Here is a 23593-nt window from a genome sequence, read left to right as displayed (position 1 = left end):
AGGGTGAACCTAAAGATGGCCGCCGTAGCAGCAGTTGAAACGTTAGGGATAGTGTGACTAAACAACCCAGAAAGTTTCACTTTAGCCTTTGTCATCTCAAATCGAAAACCTTCGAAGTAGCCTTCTATCGACAACGTAGGCGGCTCGGGGCAGATTCAAATCCAGGTTCCGAATGTAATCTTCATACATCTTACTGGGGCCCTATCTATATAAGGTGAATATTTCAAATAGTCCCTATGAATCCAATTCAGAAGTGGGGGCCTTCCTAGAAGAAAGCTCTTAGATTTCAAACCATAAATTTAATATGGAAGGGTCCTTGAAAATTTCTTGTGTGGAAGCAGGGATTTTGTTCAGTGCCGTTTCAACTCATGGCCCCCCACCCCGGGCACTGCCCGGTGGCTTCAGCTGCAGAGGGAGACTCATGGAAACGAGATCTGGTCAACATTTTTGGCAGTAAGCATGTAAATTGGTGGGCGGACTCACTATATAGAGGGCCTCAGAAAAATCACATTGCCCGGGGGCCCATGATGCTCTTAAGACGGCCCCATTATTTTCCCGTGAGAATCAAGATTACCGCTAATCGACCGGTTTCTGAAGGAGGTCATCAAACTACTCAGGGTGGACCATAACGACTTCCCATGATCAAACAAATCGAATTTGCATTTCCGTCACAACGTGGGAGGGTTCCCCTTGATTCGATGTGGCCCCATTCACACAACTGAACCACCAGATACGACATTAAATTGAAGTAAATAAGTAAAACAAAAATAATAGCATGCACGACACCGGAATTTTCGAATTTCGCCAAAAATCGCCACTCTAGGGTTTCCGTGCTGGAAAAATTTGTCTGGCTGTAAAAGTAAGAGAGAGAGAGAGGACAATAGAAAATTGCCGGCTTGACAATGAATGTGCTAAGGTTCGAGTCCCGTTTCAATTAATCCAAGGATAATCCGTTAATGAAAGTAAGTGATGATTTTCATGTTAAATTCAATGAATCTCGGAACCGATTCTTACCAAGAGTCCATTACGCAAAACCAATCCCATATTTGATGGTGTGCTTCTCCTTGGAGCAGAGAAATCCGCACTTGGTTGAAGGTGAAGCCTAAAACTGCGTCATGGCTTCCCTTTGAGCTCATAAATTCCGAGAATAAAACATTCTTGAAAAATGAATGAATCACTATCAATGTGAATTTCTCCTATTTATTAAATGAGAAAAATGAATCATAATTCAATACATGAATTTTCATCACATTTATAATTATACTCTTAATATGACGTCATATGAAGAAAACTGCAAATCCATAAATGCAACTTGAATTCTTTGAAAACATTTTGTAAACAAATATTATAAAACATAAGTGAATTAGAAAATATATAAATTTGTAATTTTAAACAAATTGATTAGTTGTCATTGTAATCCATATGGATGCTCCATATGTTTAGAAATGGAAGTTTTTAATAGATTTTTTTTTTCTGATCTTTTATGAAAGTGTTTTTTTAATGATGTGCTATCATTAAATCATAGCTAATGAAAATTTTCCCATTTATTTTTAAAATATATTTGTATACTATTCATAATAATCAGTTACTTCATCAGTCTGAAATTAATTACAATTTTTAGTATAATCCATTAAAAATTCGATTTTTTGCGGTTTTCATGAGAAATTCATGATATTTCTATCAAACTTTTCACTGATGTGATTGCGTTTACTCACCGAACTATCAACCATGTGCTTGATCAAGAATTTCTTCACAGTACCCTCAACTTCATCTCAGACTAGTGTTAATATTGGCACCCAACCCTTAATGAAAAACCTCCTCTAGAATTTATTTCTTCAATGAATTACTCAATAATTTTAGAGGTGATTTTGAACTTGAAGTCATGACTTCTGCTGACCTTTGTTGGAATCATGTCAACCAGACAAACTTTTTGACAAAAATATTGTCAAAAAGTTTTTTTTTAATCTAAACATTCTAATAGCACCATTACTATACATTATTTTATCTAACTTTATGATATAAAAAAATTTAAGACATCCCTGTGCATTCAGAAATACTGTTAAATTCATTATTATTTATACAAATACAAAGACCACAACAGGCAAAATGTCCAACGAGGTGGCTGAAAAAAAGATGTCCATAAAAAAATATAGATGTCAAATAAAAGAAAAACTTACAGTAACCCATAAAATAGCAATTACAGTAGACGCCACTTAGAGTAGAAATCGCGGATAATATTGCCATTCAAGTATTGTTATCACTTTCGTTAAGTACGGAACGAACTAATATCATGACATGGGGAAAAATTAGTTTATAGTTATCAGGACCGGTTCAAGTTGTCAATTTTTTTTATCGAAAGTTTTTTTTTCCTTGCATATTTTGAAGCTAAGGTCGAACCAGACTCGTTTTCCCCCCATAAGTTATCGATCTGCTAGACCAGCGATTCTCAACCTTTTTTGACTCGCGGAGCACTTTTCAGTGTATAATTTCTATGGCGGAGCCCTGTTTAACTCGAAAGAGCCCTTTTTAGTATATTATTTATATGGCGGTACCCTTTAGGACTTTTTTTTTTGTTTTTTTTTATCAAATTTACTGATTTATTTTATTATCCTCGAGTGGCCGCGGAGCCCCTGGGAAGTGCACACAGAGCCCCAAGAGCTGCGCGGAGCACCGGTTGAGAACCGCTGTGCTCGACTATGTAGAACAGGTGTCTTCAACCTTTTTCAGAGTCGCGAGCAGTGCCAATTCCCCTATCATCAAAAGAACACCTTTTCAGAAATTTGACAAGTCTATGGCTGAAATCGGGATAATTGTGATCCTTGAATACAATTTGCACACAAATTGGATTGGGACGTTGATCAAATGCTTACGAGCACGAAAATTTATGTACATTATTATTTACCTATGCATTAGTTTTTTGGACATTATCATATAAAATTTGTAATCCCCTTTTAGGCAGGGATTAAATTACAAAATTTGGTAAAATATCTTTTACAAAAGTTGAAAAAACAACCAATAAGCCTATTGGTTACAATGCGCTAATCGGTTGCATTTTTCAAGTTTTATAAGAGAACTTTTCTAAAACTTCCTTTATAACTTGGAAAATACAACCAATGAGCGCATCTGTTGCATTCGAGTGAATGTAGCCAATAGGCTTATATTGGTTGGTTTTTTTTTTCAAGTTTTCTTTTCTAAATCTTTTATAGTGTAATGCCGGTTTTATTTACATGCAACATATCGCAAACCTCAAGTCAATACGCAACAAAAACTTATTACACAACAACTGATAACTTCTGTTATACTGAACTTTTACGCCAACTTAACCTTTTGTTCTTCAAACACTTGAAGCCAATATCTGCCACCATATGTTCGATCAATTTCAAAAAATTATTTTTCTTTTATGGGAAACAGTCGGTAATTTTTCTTTTAAAGATGCGAGGTATCGAATTTAAATTAGGAGAGAAAAAAACATTTAGTTCATATAAAATAATGTGCCATGAATAACTTATTTTTCTAAAATTATTCATTTTAGGGGAAAAGAGGAATTCAAGTTTTCTTTTTAAAACTATATAGTTTCTAGGAACATACACGAGTCAAGAAAACATAAAAAGGAAATTTTTTCCTTAAATTTCTTGGTCAATATCCCTGAACTAAAATAAAAATCAGAATAAGAAATAATAGGAAAAAAATAATGAAAATTAAATGGAATTTGAATTCGGCCTGCATATAACGTAAGAGTTTATATACTATATACATAGCACCTAAGAAATACAATAAATTGAGTGAAGAAATAAAATCAGAAAAATCATACACAAATTTAAAAAACTACTAATAAACAAAATCAACACAGTGAATAATGCTTTAAATGTACATGTATTTTTATTATGTACTTTTTTTTCTCTTTACGAATGCAAATGAGGACTGAGTATTATGTATATTATTGGTCTGTTGTCAACCTCTAATATACAATATATAATATCAATATGCCCTGGACGGATTATGTAATCCCTTGGGCTATTACGTAAATGGTAATATGTGTATTTTGTTTTTGTGCGTGTTGTTTATGTTGTATGTGTGTGTAAATGAATTTCAAAAGGAAAAAAAAAAATCTATAATATACAGTCTATCTATTCTCATCTATTGGGGGGTTCTCAATTTTTTGTGTTCCCCGGACTTTTGCACCAATAAGACGAAGACCAGGAACCCCTTTGTCAATAACATGAAAGCCACGGATCCCTTTACAGAATAATATTCAGCACAGTAAAAAGTAAAATGCAACAAGTTTTCTTATACATTCATGTTTATAATTGAGAGAATAAACTGGTCTGTAATTGTTAATATAGTTAGGGTCTCCATTTTTTTTTTTGTAAAATCAATAAACACTGGAATATTTAATTTTGCCATAGTGATGAAAACTCGCAATCGGCGAGTCAATTAGGTGTTTTATTACTTCAATATCATGAAATAAAATAATTTTTAGCATTTTATCACTTATCTTTGGTGACAGATTGCAGCGCTGTTTATTGTTCCATCGCAATCAGTTGTATGTGTGAGCTCAATTTCATTATCTTCGTTGATATGCACAATATCATTCTGATTTTTGACTGCGTGTGAAAGTTTCGAAAATTATAAAAAGGTATTTATAGTGTATTTGAATGATATTAATAAATTTTTAATTGATTATTATTTCTCATATAGGATCAGAGAACGATGTACGTAAATTAAATTTTTTGAATTTAAAATCACACAAGATGAATATTTGTCTCCAAAATGTCCAATGATGAGAATTGGAATCGTTTCAGAAATTGAAATTAATTTTCCGGAAAAATATTTGATATATTCATATTGAATCTGAATACGAAATTAAATTGATGGAATTTTTTTTCTAATTGTCTACAAAATCCAGAACAAAAAATGTTGAAAAAAATTGGTAAAATGAAATGTTTATGAAAATTTCTCAAAAACCCCTTGCAAAAAAGTTATTGAATAGGTAACAACAGCTAAAAATTAACTTTTAAAAATATATTGCCACATTACAATGGGAAATAATGAGAACATCTAATAAATATATAATTTAAACTCAGTAATAATAATAATATCTAAATATTTAATATTTAAGTAACATTCAAAATTGATCAGGAGTTAACGGTATTTTATAATATTTTGAAACAAAAATTTCTGAATGTGATCTTTAGGGCTGGTAATCCAGTTCTTACGGAGCAGCATCGTACAAGCAAAATGCATCTACCTCAGTCACAGTTTACGGCTGGGAATCGATGAGACACGTTTTCCCAACAATATTTCACTTGAAAGCTTTATTTCTCTCTTCACATTAAATTTATTTTCATGACTGTCTATGACCTCCTACTCAATTTCATTTGATTTTCACCAATGGCCCCTTCAGAACAGAGCCGCCCTTAAGGGTGTGTGACGAGCGCGGTCACACTGGGCCCCGCACTTACAGTTACAAAAGTGAGCCGCTGTGGTGGTCGAGTGGTTATAGTGACGGACTCGCGATGCGAGGATCCGGGTTCGAACCCCACAGTGGTGGTCGGCTGAAGTTGGTTTTCTGTGGTTCCCAACTTCAAGGCGCGAATGCGAGCCGATCTCCCCGTTAAAAAGTCTCGCCACAGAGAGCAACAGGCCTACAACGTTACAAATATTCAATCATTACACTTCACTCACAATTTGAAGTATACATGGCAGCACTGAAATATCATACACAACACTAGCTACACACTCAGACTGTTAGATGTGCACACTCACTTTGTTCCAGACTCTGCCACGAAGCTGGGCTGGAAGAGATCTCGCCAACGGGATAAGTCCGGTGGCAGAGACCCTGGCGTTCATTCATTCAGTAACTAAAGTGAAAAAATATACATATATTAAATACTTTTTTTCTTGTAGTAAACAAGGTTCTTCTAAGCTTCAACTCATTTGATCTACTTCATCGCACACCAACTCCAGTCATATATCGCCATATGGCAATTTCCAACTATTGGAGTTGGGTGGGAAATGAAGGCGTCATCTATCGTTGGTCGCCCCAGGCTCGATAGGTAAAGAACTTTTCCTGATGTGCTTTTGGCTGGATCCGAACCCATGGATCTTGACGGCAACCTTCATAGTGGAAGACGAGCATTTTACCACTGCGCCACACGGGCGCAACTGATTTGATTCTGGAATTTTCATCAATTCTGGAGAATTGTTTCCCTCATTAATTCTAGAACTGATTCTCTCATCAATTTCTGAATTATTTCTCTCATCAATTTCTGAATTATTCCTCTCATCAATTTCTGAATTATTTCTCTCATCAATTTCTGAATTATTTCTCTCATCAATTCTTGGAATTTGATTCTAAGCGGGGGGGGGAGGGAATACTTATTTACGTTCTAGATAATAAAAAGAATGAAGTTAAATTTCAACAACTCAAAGCAATTAGCCATTAAACTTTTTTTTTCTTTGCATGAGTTTTATTTACTTAACATATTTGAAGCAAATGATCCTTATTTTTTTTCTTTTGTACAAGTATTTTAGAAGTCGAAGAAACAACAAATTCCTATAAAGTATTCACATGCTCAAACGCGTGCAGTGCTTGGAACAGATGCCTTAAAGATTTCGCATTCAAAACCACATGTAAATTCCAACCTTTTCTCATATGAAAAGTGGGCTGGTAACTGGCACATTTCGAGAATAAATGCCCTGCAACCCTGTACGTTTCTGGAAAATGCCTTAAACGAATGTCCTGTAAAGACAACTACATCCACATCTTAAAAATTTGAAAGTCTGATCTTATTTCTATGGGATCCAATAATTGCAACTTAAATTTAAGAGTCAAACTTAGTCCGATTTTTCAAAAATGTTGAAAGAGTATATGGAGATATGCCGTATTTTTATAATTTCACATTGTTTTTATTTACTCCATCATCAACTTCAGAAATGATCTTAAGTTTCTCTTTAATTAAAAACTGTTTCCTTTCGAGGCCACTCATTTCGAAACAGAAGAAATAAGAACTATTCCACTGGCTAACCGCAGATTTAATTTCTTTTTCACTGTATTGGTCAAAATTTATTTCTTCCCGCACCTCCACAAGGCATAGAAGAACAAATCTTCTCAAACAGTTCAGCAAGGGAATTCAAAAATGAACAAGGCATCATTTTTGGAACGTTCTCTTTCGTGGATTTTCAGAAATTTGATTTTGAATACCGAATTTTTCATTCGTAATATCAGAATTCTCAATACGTTCTCTCTATGTAAACTTATTTAAGGATTGGAAAAGTTTTTTGTTACAACGAGATTTTCGTTATTCGTTAAAACAGGATTCGACTATATTTTGCTGTCTTCAGTTAAGGACACTTGTCTCTCGTTCAGTGTCATACTTCCTGTCAATGCATTTAAAAAATCTGTTCAAAAATCAATATCGAAATGGAATTCAAAGAGCATCAACGTGCGGGCAAAAAAAAACAAAAACGGGTTAATGGAAAAAAATGATTTAATTTTAATATCGGATTGATCAAATCGGTCAACTCAACTGGAAAATTTAACGCGATTAACAGTTAATCGATTAATAATCCCAGCCCTAATTTTAATTAACTTTATAGAGCACACTGTACGTTATCTTGATATGGATATTTGAAAAAAAAAGATATTAAAAAAAGGAGGATGTTAGCGCGTGCGGAGCCCCTTCCTTCTCCCAAACCATCCTCTCGCCCCCAAAATCGACATCTGCTCGCCCGCATTCGGATCAACACAACAAAGGTTACGCGCGCACACACACACACTCTCACCGTGAAGCCCCCCCCCCCCGGTTAGTGTAGTGGGGGGGGGGGCGCTTCAAAGATACGTTCGAATTTATCAGGTCTGGGTGAAGAGGTAGGGATGACAGAATCGCATTATGATGAGTCCCCGATATTTTCTTTCCCTCTCTCTCCATTCTATTACTATTATTATTATTTTTTTCTTTTTAGGTTTGGGCACGTGTCTGGCTTGTGCAGTACACCGGAGGTGAGAGACACAGTGGTTGTATCGGCGGCGAGAACAAGGGACAGTATATAGCACAATATACAGAGAGATTTTTTTAATACATAAATGTATTTACCAGAGAGAGGAACTGCCGTCTTCCTATCCAACAATGGTAGTCGTCTTCGGCTGTTCTCCTCCCTCTCCAGCACCTGAACTTGAGGGTCTTCTGCAGCATCAGGGATCGTCGGATGCGGTTCTTCTCTTCCTTCCGCAGACTGGCACGCAGCAGACGACATCATCATCGCCTGGAGTCCCGAGGCAGCGGTTCAGTTTATTAGTCGATCCACTAGCGCTGGAAGTTATAGGAGGAGGTGGAAGAAGAAGGAGCCGTTATGGTGTTGGTGATGTCGTTGGGATCTACCGGCAATAATAATAATTTGATTAGTTATAATTATAGTAACAACAACTACAACCGATGCCGCGAGAGTTTTGAAGAGTGTTACAGCAGCAGACGGTACAATGGACGACGAGGAGATGATGGACGTTTCGGACGATGGCGTGTTGTCGTCGTACAGAGGAAAAAGTGAGTGGCGTTTCATTTTCGATTGATCACTTAAAATTGATTAATATATTTGAATATTAATTTTATTTTATGATTGTGTTGCCAGCTTTGTTGGCAATAATGGAGGTGAACGCGAATGAGAGTGAAGTTAGCGTTTTTTTTTTTGTAAAGTCGGGTTTTCCTAGGAGCAGGTTTCCTGTGCCACGCGCAACGTGATTCGCCCAGCGCGACACGCCGTCCACTCACCAGTAAGAAGAGCAGCATGACTGTTTTCCTACAGAGTGCAATACCCCTCACGACAGCGCTTTACGTCGGGCGTGATTGGCCGACTGCTTCTGGAGGAGTCAAATGCGTCGTGCGCCGCGGTTTTGCCGATATTCTCTTCACTCTTGTGTGCTTTATTTCCCTTCCCTTCAAACAGGAGCATGCAGACGACAGAGTAGCTGATGCCAAAGCCATATACTTTATATAGCCGCCCTGATCTGATGCGCCTCGCTAGGAAAACATAAACGCGTAGCGTGATTATCTAACTCGTTTCTGTCGGCGCGAAATAGTCTAATTCAGGTCACGCTGCGCAACAAACCTATTCCTAGGAAAACCCGGCTTAACTGCGGACCGGCGAAAATAGTTGAAAAATTTCGCCGGTGAAAATGCGAAATAGTTTGCAGACCAGCAAAAAATATTTGAGTACGACGAAGAACTTATTGATCGGAAGAAATACTCAGACAGGAGGAACCCAGCTTGCTGACCAGCAAAAAATATTCTTGAAACTAGTTGAAAATTTTCGCATTTGAAAATGGGAGAAATAGTCCCCGGGCAAGCAAAAAATATTTACGTACGAGGAATAATTTGCTGACCTGCAAAAAATATTTCAAGTCGGTCCAGGGAAAAAAATTATTTTGCGAATCGGCAAAAGATACACATAAACAGAAATCATTTGCAGAATAGCAAAATATACATAAACAGGAGAAATAAGGGAAATGACAGGAGGAATAATATTTTGACCGGCAAATAATATTCAAATGGGAGGAAGGAATAATTTTCTGACTGGCAAAAAATGTTTAAACAGGAGGAATAATGCTCCGACTAGCAAAAAGATATATAAATAGGCGAATAATTTGCTACCGGCAGTAATATACTATCTCTCTTCTTATAATTACTACTACTGAACCACACATGCACAACGTCCATATTCCTCTGCGGAGTTTCTAATGAATTGCTACATGTTGGAATGTGTGTGTAGTGAACCTGACGTGAAGTTTGTTTCTGTATAATGCTTGTGTGTAGTGCTTCCACCTGCCATCAATTTTTCTAACTATGAGTGAAATGTAATGATTGAATAATTATATTGTTGTGTACGCCTGTTGCTATAAATCGCGAGACTTTTTCTGCTATATTTTTTAGAGTAAATATGTTAATTGGTGACTAGGTACTTTCAGCCCTTTCTGGCTGGAAGATGAGTTTTAGAAACATCACTTTGCCTTAGGGCCATGATGCCAAAACGCGTTTTACCCCCAGTCCAGTGGTTCTGACTGTGCAGGTCTGGGTTCGAATCCCGGGTCGGGCATGGATGTCCACTAACACTAACAAATTCTCTGGACAGATCCTAACGATCTCTTGTAAGGGAGTGAGGGAATACGTGCTGATCACATTTATTTATCTTGCTTTTTTTCCCAACTTTTCTCTGCTTTTTTTGAATTCAAATAATTCAGTGAATATTACACTTAGGGCGGTATTCACCCCGACAGGGTTTAAACTATAGTCACAATTTTTGGATGAGTGATCGACACGGATTGGTTAAAAACCTGAATTTAACCAATCCGTGTCGATTATCCAAAAATTGTGACTATAGTTTAAACCATGTCGGTGAATACCACCCTTAGAAACGTGGAATTTTTGACAGAATTTTTCAAAGAAAACGTGGGTTTTTGAGCAGAGGGTGTACCGTACAAAAAGTTAATTTTTTTTATTTTAATAACTATACGACCCCTTTCAACATGAATGATGCATCTGAGTTCTACTCATTTTGATACTTTTTCCTAATAATTGGAAGTATTCCTTTAGCATCAACGGTAAGCTTGTAAAATGCGATGCGTGCTGGTAGCTACGCACTACGGCTCGACGGAAAAACAATCCTCCCAGCGCGACCCAACCAGCACGGGTAAAAGGCTTATATCCCGGGTGGGACAGAGCCTGAGTCGTGTCTGGTCTGTCGGTAGCTACGCACCCTGTATGTATATTTTTTGATATTTCTTAGTGAAGAAGCCAGTGGGAAGGAAGTTCCGTAAGGCCGGATGTAATTCCCGAATGAGTCGGAGTTTGTGTACCCATCAAGTAACACTGCATTCACTTGAATAGTGCTTTTTTGTATAATGTATAATTTCAGCCTTGAGGTAATTTCTGAATTTCGATTTTTGTTGTGTGTGGTCACAAATTGCTATCTTACATGCTTATTATCCATCATATTTACTATTTTTGTGACTTCTTGGCACATGATTTTCATTCTTTCCGCTACTACAGCCTGGATTTCATCAGATGACCGGATGGTACGGGCTCGGTGTGAAACTCTTCCCTCAATTTTCATTCTTTCGATGACCGCTTAGCTCATTTTCTGCACACGAGGGCTAATTAGACCGGGACCTACAATTTTTATACCGGGACCTCTGTTTTTATACTCTTCGATGTGGGACTCCCTGCGGTAGCAATTTTTTGTGCGGTCATGCCGCTGTTTCTGTTGCACCCCCGTGTCAGGAAAGTTTCTGACAAGGATGAACCTGGTGTCGAACTCGCGACACCTCTAATCACTTTTTAGTACTTTGAGCGAGTATCTTATCGACCTGGGCTACCGCTCCCGATGACCACACTTGGCACTCACACTTCTTTCAGTCTTCCACTATGGAAGATAAGGGTCAATTCAGTCTTCCCCTATGGAGGATAAGGGTCAATTCAGTCTTCCACTATGGAGGATAAGGGTCAATTCAGTCTTCCACTATGGGGGATAAGGATCAACTGCTTTACTCCTGACTATTCGGCCCATGACCACCTAACCGATCATTTTCATCCTTTTTATGATCAATCGGCCCAAAATTCTCCTTTCCATGATAACTCGGCCATTGATCTTCATTCTTTCCATGACCACTTGGTCCAAAATTTCCATCCTTCCAGTGACCAGTACTGTGAGCCAATCCAGTCACTAGGTCCAGCATTTCTATCGTTTATTCTGTATTAGGGTCAAGTTCCCCACCACGCGTGTATTTCGTTGCATACGGCAAATAGATTGCTGGATCACGAGTCACGACACCAGTAACTCAAACATCTACAGCAGAGGTCTTCGACACTTTTCCAGTCGCGAGCACTGCCTGTACCCATCATCAAAAGAAGAGCACGCTTATGGCAAGTTTGACATACCAATGAATCAAATGATTTAAATCCTTTTTTACACAAGCAAGGCGATTACTTGGGACGTTGATCAAGTGTTCGCGAGCACTTGAAAAAAAATGGTATTTGTAGCAGAGCTCGGCTGCATGTTACTGAACTTTCCGAATTATATCTTTGAAGCCATTCAAAATTGATATTTTTGGACTTCCTTTCGCTAATATAGCTAATCAATATTGCATTATAAAAATAGGAACTTTCCATTGTGTGAAGCAGCTGCCGAATGTTCGAGTCCCAAATGGAGAAATAGGAGGTAGAGAGGTAGGTGGTTGGGGTTGAAATCGAAATATCGACCGGGGCCCGTCGGTCAATAAACCCAAAAGAGCGCCCGCAGAATATTTTCCACATGAGCAGCAACAGCAGATGGTGAAGTGAAGCCTTTCCCAAGATTCTACCTTCATACGTGTTAACCGTGGAGGTTAAGGATTAACTCCTTTTTCCATAACATAATAATGGGAAAACTTTCTGCATTTAAAAGATACGCCATTTAATGTCACTTTTATGGATCAATATTATTCGTACTGAGCGATTTTTTCAACATTCTCTTTAAAACGATCGGAAGTAACTACAGCATAAAAGTATATTTTCCATCGGCTATACAACCTTAGGTCGGAAAACAACCAAGCATGTTAAAAAATAATCAGCAATGGTGGCTTAAAAAAAAAAAAGACGAATAAAAAAATGCAAAAGCAGCATCAGCCAGTGCCGTCTGAATGCATGGACTAAAGGGGCTCTCAAGAAAATGAGATCTGGTTAGAATTTTCGAGAGTAAGGCTGGGATTGAAACTATAAAAGTTTGATACAAGATGTTTTACGAATTACAAAACTTGGAAAAAACAACCAACAAGCCTATTGGTTAAATTCGCTCGAATGTAACTGACACACTTGGCTGCACTCTTTCAAGTTTTATAAAATAGCTTTTCTCTCAAACTTTTAATAGTGTAATGACGGCCTAACCATGTTAATTGGTGGGTAGGCATTTCTAGCAAGGTTGGGGGCTCAGAAAAGTCACTTTGCCGGGGGGGGGGGGAGCTCGATGATCTTAGGATGGCCCTAGCTTCAATTATGGTTTTTCTAAGGCAAAGAAAACCCACAACTTATTTTTAAGAATACGCAAGCTTTCAAACGCTTTTCTGGGAGTACGAACACCTTATCTAGCAAATCGGTATGTATCTAGCAAATATGTATTTTTGGGAATACAAAAGCTTTCGCTGATTCGAATCAAAATTTAATTTCACTCCTCCAAATTTCGTTGACTCCTTCAAATATTAGGTAATTTTCTTTCTTTTTTTATAAATAGAGTTATTTCTCACTGATAAAAGCAAAAAATACCCCTTAAAATTATACAGGCGGACAACACTACTTAAACGTGTATCTAGATAAGTTTCCTACTCATGAAGGGTGCATAGTTAACAGCACGCACGGACCCTACAGCAAGATTTGGACCCTACTTCCAATTAGAAAAAGTATCCAAATAACTTGTAGACCTAAGATTCGTCATTCCTATTGCAAGGGGTTGGAAAGTTATTAAAATAACTTTTTATCGGACATCCTGTACCCAACCTGCATTTACATTGTTTTTTTCCAAACTTTCCTCCGTTTTTCTCTGGAGAGTCTGTGTCTCTGTTGACCTGAGGAAATGACGGCAACAACATTCTAGTTGAGTTTTGGGGGACAGGGTGTCCGTATAAAAAGTATTTTTTATTTTATTTTAATAACTATATAACCCCTTGCAACATGAATGACGTATCTGAGTTCTATACGTCATTTGGATACTTTTTGTATTTGGAAGTATGCCTCTAGAATCAAAGGTTCGATTTTAAAATGCCGTGAATTCTAGGGTGTGTGAAACAACCTCCAAAATATTTCTAGAGGTGCGAACCTACGCATTTGTAGGGGTAAGTACTTCAATAGTTGCAACTTCAACGCGTATCTATGGGGGGGGGGGGGAAGAGCAAGTCCTCCGCGCATTTCTAAGACTACACATCTGGAGATAAGTATGCTTCCAACGAATTCCAAAGTGTACGCAAGCCTCTTCAGCATTTCCATATTAAACTCAATATTTTAGTAGGGATACTTGGAGGCAGCATGAAAAGTAGGGAAAGACTGGCATGAATTTCAAACATGTTCCGCAGAAACCCGGGGATTCGTGAGGTTCGTTTCAGAATAAAACAGAAACCAGAACGAAAATGACACGAAAGCCGCATATACAGTCGAATCTCGTTTTAACGAATACCGTTATAGCGAAAATCTCGTTTTCACGAACACTTTTCTAATCCCTCGGATAAGTTTACATAGGAACAATGCAAAAACCTGGAATTCCTTTATAACGAAGTGATTTCACCGGTCTCTTGGAGTTCGTTATAACGGGATTCGACTGTATCAGTAGCCGTCGTGTTTTTTTAGAGACTAGCGATTCAAATGATGCTCCGTACACCTCTGGGGACAGTGGCGTCGAAGTTGGAGATTGTTCGAGCAACTACAGTATTTCATAGTACTGTGCCGAGCAACCGCAGAATTAATTCAGAAATAAATTCGAAAGCCCAAGTCGAGCACCCATAGGCTCAACATACCTATGACAACCTCTTGTGGATATCCAGACAGGGGCATCTCTTTTGGGACCCTTAGCAACCTGGGAGGCATGGCATGAAATGTGTTTCAGAACTGAGATATTACGATGAAAATATCTTTCGTAGAAATTAACTGCCCGGAGCCGAATATTCGCGTAAGGCACCAAATATTCGTGTTAAGGGACACCTGGGTTTCGAAATTGCCCATCTTAAAGTGGCGCGGGAAAGGGGTGGGGGTTTCCGGTCACCATGATCAGTCACCGAATAATTTTAATGTTTCTAATAGAGTTTTAAGCTGTCGGTTCCGATCTAATTCGAGGGGGATTATAACGACCCCAATGATCATCGCCATCCAATACGGAAAAATGGTGATGATACGAAACGGAACCACGGGACACCGATTTCGGTGGCTCTCTGAAGCAAACATCTGCGAGTACGAGGCACATCATCACCTACTCGAGGAGGTATAAGATGAATGCGTACACACGGGGGTAAATATCCGGCCCTGTGAACGATGGGCTCTTTGGGAACACAAAAAAATGTCAGGTGGTTCGTGTTGATGACGTCACCCCCAGGCAGATGATATAGGACGTACGTACTTTACAGATATGAGTGCGTACGGCACGCGACAGCAGCCGGCACGTGCCCCGCGAGCAGGCAATCTGCCTTTTCACTTCGATTCCTTTTTCTCTCTCTCTCTCCCCCCCCCCCCCGAATGTGAGGAAGAAAGCATTGGCACACAATAATAACGGTACGTGCCCATAGATACGGTATAGCACCCGTTATAAATGGAGATTACGGTCTGTCCATGAACCCAACGTCCTGTCTACGGTTACGATAACGGTTTTCTTTTCCCCCACCATCCATAGCAGTTTTTACTTGAAAAGCCACAAAAGCTTTCTCCTGTCTTTTTAGCATAAAAAGCAGATGTCTGAAAAATATAGCTTTTTTTTCCTGATGTCTAATGTTATTCTATACATTTATGCCCAACCGTTTTTATTTTCGCCTGCCGTTTTCCTTTCTTATTACGAGACATTTCTATGGATTCGTTTTGCTATTTTCACTGAATTATAGACAGGATTGGGTTCAGGGCAGTTTGCGGCCCCGTGCGAAAAAAAAAACCTTTTGCAGCCCTCCGACTTACATGCAATGCCGTCCAATAGCACAGACACTTCCACTAGAACTTAGGGTGAAAATTTCGAACCACAAAAAAATTGGTCATTTGGAAGGCGGATCCTCAGAGAGGTTTCAATGCAAAATATTGAAACTTTAAGGGTAGGACTTTGATGCGCATTTAAAAGTCAAAATTTATAATTAACATACTTTAATACTGTTTTATGGCTTGAACGGCTGCACCCTTTCACACCCAAGTCCAGTTCTGATGGGACCATGGCTAACTCGAAACAGTTTTGACGCCCCTCCGGTATATAAGCCGCATCAATGATACGACCCCGAGAAAACTCAGCCGTGTTCCCAGCTAGATAAAATGCATCAAAAATCAGTTTTTCCCCTGCGAATCATTCCATCTATTACAGAGTACCGCTTCAATGTAATGGGTTCACTTGGGATCCTTAGGTGCAATGGAGGGGGGGGGGGTACATGTTAATGAGATATCGTAAATATTTTCGAGATTAAGTATGCAAATTTATAAGCAATCACTTCCAGTCAGGTGGGGGCTCAGAAAAATCAATTAGCCGAGGGAGCCCATGATGCTCATGAGACGGCCCTCTAATACATGCATAAGTGGAATTTTACACAGATAATGGGTCATTCAAGTATTACGTCAGCATCGGGGGGGGGGGGGGTCAAAAATAGCGAAAAATCTGCTTACGTAATAATTGAATAGCCCCTAAAACATTTTCCAGAAATTTTTTCCTTTACCCCTAATTTGACACCCCTGCTATAGTGACGCACAGCCCCAGAGTCCCGACTAAAGTTAAAGCAAGATGTTACGGTACCACCAGATCAAGAGGACGCTAAAATGCTTGCTTGCCCTGTAACAATCTGTACAAAATAGGTAAAGTATTAATTAATAGTTAATTCACTTTAACCACTTAATTTTAATAGAAAGTCTTTTAGATTTTTTTTTTTTTTGAATTTTTGTTTATGAGGCTAGACAGTCTGGGAAATAGGATGGGCTTTCTTTTCAGGAATGAGCAAGTCCATATTTAAAAAGTGAGGCACCTATGCACAGGTGCTGCTTACAAACACCTCGTGTAGGTTCTCATAATTTACCCTGCCTTTAGGTAATGGTGTCTAGGGAGGCTTGTCAAGCAAATTGGCGCATCGGAATGTAGGCATCGTAGCAGCTGCAAGCAGGGCCCCCTAGGTTGCGATGTTTGTCAGGCGCCTGGCCACTTTTTAAGGGTCTCTTCCGTACTGAATGTATTTTTTCATACATTTATATTCCATACTGAATTTATTTAGCTTGAAAAAACAAAAAACTATGCGAATCTTCCCGGGCCCATGGGCTGGAACCATGTCAGACAAACTCTTCTGGTGACCATGGCTGCAAGATGCCACTAGGACAAGGTTTCTGGAACTGTGGGCCACCAACATTTGTCAAATGACCACGACGTTTGAACTGAACAAACGTACTTTTTCCGCTGAGCAACCGAGCGTTAAGATTTGGTATTCAACTCAAGTGGAAAACTCGGTCAGCGTGTGACTAGTGGTTAAATATTTTTCCTCTGAAGACCTCACCCCCATTATTGTCGAAATGCATTGGGATTTTTGTATTTTCGTGTATTTGCCTTATTTGTTGGCGTCTTCTTAATATTCTTGGGCAAAGTTGATCAACTCTTCCATAATTAATTGGCATTCACGCGTTCACGATCACGAGTCAGTTCCAGATGCTGACAGCAGCTCTGGGACCACAGAGTAATAATACTATAGAGTGCGCGCGAGGGGTTACAATGTGAAGCAAAGATCCGGAGTCACGTGACTCCGGTCGAAAGGCTGGTCAGGGAATCTCGCTGGCAATGCTTTCCTTATGGCTACTCGTATGACGATCTACACGCGCTGTCTTATTTTTGATTAGAATGGCCAACACTTGCGCAGCTTTCGGATGTTCTGAGCGGTTTAGGAAAGGGGGACCAGTATCCTTTCACAAGGGAATACTTTTTTGCTTATTCCTCTTCTTATAAATTAAAAATTGGAATATTAAATTGACGATGCAATGGATTTCTGACGTAATCTCAGTTTTTAACGACTCCATTTTGGATTTAATTCAATTAAAGTTCCAAGTTTTGGTAAAATTCAAATGTCATGAGTCATTATTAAATGTTTTAATAGAATTTTTGGCAATAAATGATTGAAATTGTGAGTTTTATGAAGTTTTAACTGAAATATACGTCTCCGCAAGATTTGGCGAGATTTGGCGAGCTAGTGAGTTCATTCGAGTTTTGCTCAACTTGGAAGAAAATATGCTTTTCAGAAGGAGAAATTTATGAAAAATATTCTATTTAAATAGAATATGAGGAAAACTTTCCCCCCCCCCCCCTCTAGACAATTTCAGTTTTGCATAAAAATGCATAACAACCTCTAAAAATAATAGTATTTTTACCCCTCTTCACACCTGAGATAAAACTATTACAGAAAAGAAATTTTTTTATTCATTAATTTATGTTTGTTGTATGTGAAATTGCCGCTTCAAACAAGAAAATTAATTATTCAATTGATTTTTTGAGTCAATATCTGTACTAAGACCTGAAGTCATATATTGTGTGCCTCAGATGTTATCTTGAAAAAGAATCATTCTAAAAACGATTTAATACCTTAAATTAAGATTAACATATGCATACTTTTGGAGCGAAGAGATTACATATGTCATATATATATATATATATGTGACATGTGTAAATATTATATTATATATATGAAATATTATATCCTAAAATATTATATATATATATATACACACTTTAAATTATTACATATATACTCTACATGGAATTTTAATTCTTATAATTTAGAGAAATTGATGATGAGATTCTGTAATTTTCTTGAGTAAAATCTATTTTAATCCTGAAATATTATGTAAGTGTTTACAGTTTTGTGTGATGAGGTTATAAAAGGTTTTTCAGGAATGTTAGAAATGAAACTTTTTCTTATTGTTTGAATATTATTTCATGACTGAATATGGTATGAGTGTGAATGTGTTACATTACATAACATAATATGATGCATTATAATTAATTATACATTAATTATGAGTATATAGAGTAATTGTAATGTTCTGGAAAGATATATTTTTGTTTTAATAACCCCTAGTATAAATAAATTTTCGAAATTAAAAGCGACAAAGTGAATGAAGAGAATATTTAAAAATATAAATGAATTAGGCTTTACAACATATACGTTGTTCCGTTTTCCAATATTTGTTTATTTTATAGAATTTACTTTTTCAAATCTGATACTTCCTAAATATTTCACATAAAAATGAGTGAAATTCATTGAAAAAATGAAGGTAAGTTTTCATCAACTTGATCGAATTGAGTCAAATTTCGTTACAGCAACATCCTAGCTTCTGTGAAAACGCGCCAAATGTAATAGCGCAGAACCTGTTCTTTCCCCGACAATACTGCTCATCTTTTCTTCACGTTCGACAAGTTTTATGAATAGCGTGCGCGGTCTATTTATATCTTAAGTCTATGTCTGGGACAGTCCCAGGGTTATAGGGAACTTTTTTGTTTCCTCATCACAAAACAAAAATGCAGCCCTACTCAGCACACCTATGTACAGGTCGGCAATACGCATCTAAATGCGTCGTAATTCACATGAAAACTCAATTTCAATCATCCCAATTTCGTTCAGCGAAAATACTCCACATTTTCAGATTTTTTTAGTCTCCCTCCATTTTTCAAAAAATTACTCCTCTTTGTATAAAACTACTTAAAATTTTGGAGAGGAGTGAAATGACTCCTGAAAATCGGGGCCGTCTTAACAGCATGGGCGCTCAGGCGAAGTTTGTTTTCTGAGGCCTTACATGGATAAAAATGCTTGCCTACAAATTTGCATGCTTACTTTCGAAAATTTCGATTGCATTTCAGTTTTTTGTGAGGCCACCGGGAAGACCCACGCGTTAAGACGGCACTTCTCAAAACTATTTTTTCGGATAACACTGCTCGGGATCTATATATTTCGCTGATTTTTATTCGATTTTTTTTCCCTCTTCCGCAGTCATGAAACCAATGGATGACTTCCCTCTGCTGAATGGATGCAATGACAATTGGACTTGGAACAAGCTGGACAAGTCTCACGAGGTCAGGCTCTATGGCCCCAAGTTGCGGACAGCCCACTTCCACCCGAACTGGAGCAACGGGGCAGCGGGCGTCAGAGGCACCCGGTCTCTGAACAGCGGCAGGTACTACTGGGAGATCAACGTCTCGCAGAGGATATTCGGCACGAGTATGATGTTCGGCATCGCGACCAGGAAAGCCCGACTTCACGTCGACAACTTCGTCAACATGCTCGGGGAGGACGAGTACGGATGGGGGCTGTCCCACAAGGGCCTGCTCTGGCACAACGGCAAGGTGAGGTACTATACGAAGCCGTTCCAGGAGAACGAGGCCACGACCGTCGGGATACTGTTTGATGGGATCAAGGGGACCCTCACTTACTACAAGGACGGAGTATGCCTAGGTTTAGCGTTCACGGGCTTGCACCTGGTAGAGGATGAACTGTTTCCTGTGGTGTGCTCTACGGCTGCGAAGACCGAAATGTCTCTGGGAGTGATGAAGAGGGAGTTCGGTAATTTGCAGGACAGGTGTAGAGCAGCCATACTGAGGCTCGTGCGGAACGAGAACGATCTAGGCGAGCTGCAACTGCCGAACAGGCTGAAAGTGTACATAGCGGAGGGCATGGACAGTATCAGGAACCTGGACAGGCACCATAGGGAAGAAAGAAGCCCGGCAAAGACTCATGTTTACATGACTAGGTCAAGCGTTTGCAACCATGATTCAAGAAACATGAACTACTTGATGGTTTGATGAAAATTGAACCAGAATATAACCAACACGCCTATGGGTTTTCTACCGGCAAAAATTCTTCAACCCTACGAAACTGCAAATTAGTGGCTTTTTTGTAGAGATTTTGCAAATTTGTGTAACAGAAACTGACAAAAGATTGACGTGTAGATCATAAAATCCCTTTTCGATCTAGGAATTCAAGAATTCCTACTTTGTCCCCCCCTTGTCATAATACACGACTCTTATACTGTTTCTGGTGGAGCAACAGTATTCTGTAAAAAAACCCCAGGGAATGTAATTCTTCCGAAAAATATTTGATGCCATTCCCAACTCTTGACGATCTGGACAAAGAAACTGGAAAATGATTTGTAGATATTTTTTCTTGAATTTGATGGTAAAACAAAACTTTTGGAGAGAAAAGCAGTAGATGGACAACTGATGTCTAAGTGATAATCTAGTTTGCAACTTGGAAGCACTTTTCCAAAATTCTGTACATCATAGGCTGATACAGGGGGTTGGTTTCTAAATAGTGGCAACTGTTTGATTGTCAGTGATTAAGGTGCTGGTGGATGACCCTGGCATTGCTTAACTTATCGATGATACATGGAAAAGCAGCCTACTGCCACAGAAATGTTCTGGAGCCATCGCAGGAATTAGATTGAATTACTAGAGAGTACAGGATGTGGCACATCATTTCCCAACCATAGTGCGAGATTTGGCAAATTAAAGAATAAAAGTCGCCAGTCTTTGCTCGCAAAAAAAAAAACTGTTCTAAATAATGTTTATTTGACTTTTCTGAGATTCAAAATGGCTACTTTCAATATTGAAAAAGATGCTATTATGAAATTAGAAAAATTAGCATTTTCCTTAGACTAATTTAACAACATATGCAAAATTTTAGGTGCCAATACCAATTTTCTAGTTGCTGTGATGACTGAATTTGTGAAACCCTTATCTAGCAATGTGAAATAATGTCACACTTTCTGCTGCTGCATATGCTCGAATATCCAAGATCATTGTTTCTTTGAAGTTTTCTACTCATTAGTACTGTTTGGTCAGGGCCATCTTAAGAGCATCGTGGGGCCTCCCGAGCCAAGTGATTTTTTTGAGGTGATATCAAATTTAGATGCTTCTCTTGAAAATGTTAACAGGATCTCAACTTTGAAATGCCCACATGTTAAAATGGCACCGTGTTCAGTATAAGTTAATACAAACCAACCTGCTTGGAGACACTTGTGCTGTGACAACTTTCACACAAGATTTTTGATATAACTTTGACACAACTGCACAGCTCCAAAACATCATGACTGTGATTTACAATATATCCCTCATTAGCCACATCCTTGTCATCACTTTGCATGAGTGCAAGAAGCAGGAAATGAGCCCATTTGCTGAAGCAAGGCATATATGTAACTGACATGAGGTACAAAATGTTGCCACTATTAAATAAAAACAAAATAACTCCTGTATTTTCACGTCATCTAAAGTCGGAAATCCTTTCACAAAGTAGCCTTAGATTCTATTAGAGTCATCGCCAGTATAGACTATGATTCAAATGCGAAATTCTGATCACTGGAATGCATTTGTGAGCGATCTGTCGTCACTACCTCGATAATATTTGTGTAATAGTTTATGTGCTCCAAATATCCACTATTTTTCTCCTAAATATTAATTTTGCGGTCTTGCTGTAGAAAGTCCATTTATTGTTATCGTCAGCTTATCATGCATGATTTCAAATGTAGAATGCATCGCTTTCGTTTTGAGTGAAATGATTCGAATCGAGAGACTTTAAATTCTAATAAGTGTTAAATTATTGATTCATATGTAAATAGCTTTGTTTTATATTTATAATCAAAGTATATTATATTTATTGTCTTTTTACTATATTACACTGGTATGCAAAACTTGGACTATTTGATTACTTATCCATACCTTTGCAATAGAGCTGCCTGGATAAATGAATGTCATGTTACAGACCTGTGGTGAACTATTTCGAAACTAGCAGGAATTAATATAGAAATATATAAAGCAGCTATATTGTGAAACCTGCGGAGCCTTTAGCAATCTCTGTGTATATACACTGATCACCTTTTCAAAACAACTGCTCAAAATTTGGCTAAACCATACATGCTCTGCTCACCCATGGCTTGCAGGTCAAATGTTGCCCACAACCTTAAACTTAGTTTTGTAAAATTTAACAAAGCGGCACATTTCCAGAATAATTAATCTGAGGTGCTGTTCCAGATCTCTTAAGTAGCCCGTGCAACATGTTTTCAAATCAATGAAGTGGCCCACAGCCTCCTAAAGGTTGAACATCCTTGTGCAAAACAGTTACAGTCAAACGGCATTAGCAGGTTACTCGGATAACATGTCACTTTTTCACAATCTTGAATGGCGTTCTTATGTTAAACTTTTGATGATGTGTCTACACACTCTGCTTAAAGTGCCACTTTCGTGAAAGTATAATTTATAAATTTTATAAATAAGTAATATTTATAAATTTTCCTAGAAACTGGACTCTTAAACAATATACACAATACCTGCACACAGTAAGTTGTATGACAGACCATGGGCACCTCCATATAAGGGAGGCTGAGAAGTTTTCAGGCCTAACCCCAGCATTTGAGATCCCCCCCCCCCCCCAGAGTCATGTCTAGGTGTGCCCACGCCTTAAGATGGCTCTGAGAGATCCCTACCACAGAGGCTTCCCAATTTTTATGTTGATAAAATGGAAAATCATTACGAAAATGTCAACAATTAATGACTACATCTTGATAGACATTGCAGCCTTAAAAAAGGTTTTTCGAAGTCGAAGCCTATAATTCTTCCATCATTGAAAAATGAATACAAAAGTATATTAATTCAGAAACTTTAAGAAAAGTTATAATTGTCATTTCAATTAAATTACTGGTACAACGATTTTCACTTATATCTCTTCCAATAAATTTTGATATAGCCCTCGTACTAGCATTTTATTATCTTTACTGGAATAGTTTTAGGATTAAAAACTAACAAACAGGACTCCCACCAAAAAAATCAGAAAAAGTAAGACGGGGTGGAGGGTACCCCCCCTCCTCCCAAGACATAATCATAGCAT

At 38.2% G+C, this 23593-nt stretch overlaps 1 protein-coding gene across 1 annotated transcript; it reads left to right on the top strand.

The window, feature by feature from the left end:
* The first annotated feature begins 872 nt into the window (after nt 1–872).
* SP555 (SPRY domain-containing SOCS box protein SP555) lies at nt 873–23593 on the top strand. Its single transcript, XM_089241683.1, has 3 exons — nt 873–962; nt 7966–8543; nt 19709–23593. Exons 2-3 carry the CDS (start codon nt 8480–8482, stop codon nt 20515–20517), a joined length of 873 nt encoding a protein of 290 aa, XP_089097809.1. The 5' UTR covers nt 873–962; nt 7966–8479; the 3' UTR covers nt 20518–23593.

This window comes from Pholcus phalangioides, unplaced genomic scaffold (assembly GCF_987345545.1).
Source record: "Pholcus phalangioides strain wild (caught in Gottingen) unplaced genomic scaffold, Ppha-v1.0 ptg000014l_1, whole genome shotgun sequence".
NCBI lineage: Eukaryota > Metazoa > Arthropoda > Arachnida > Araneae > Pholcidae > Pholcus > Pholcus phalangioides.
The sequence above is the reverse complement of the archived record's forward strand: the minus strand, read 5'-3'. Positions and strand labels throughout refer to the sequence as shown.

What these genes read in the sequence shown, in the direction of transcription:
- SP555 (XM_089241683.1), top strand. Translation starts at nt 8,480, where the DNA reads ATGGACGACGAGGAGATGATGGACGTTTCGGACGATGGCGTGTTGTCG. An exon ending in GTCGTCGTACAGAGGAAAAA is followed by an intron (nt 8,544 to 19,708) that starts GTGAGTGGCGTT and finishes CCTCTTCCGCAG; the next exon opens with TCATGAAACCAATGGATGAC.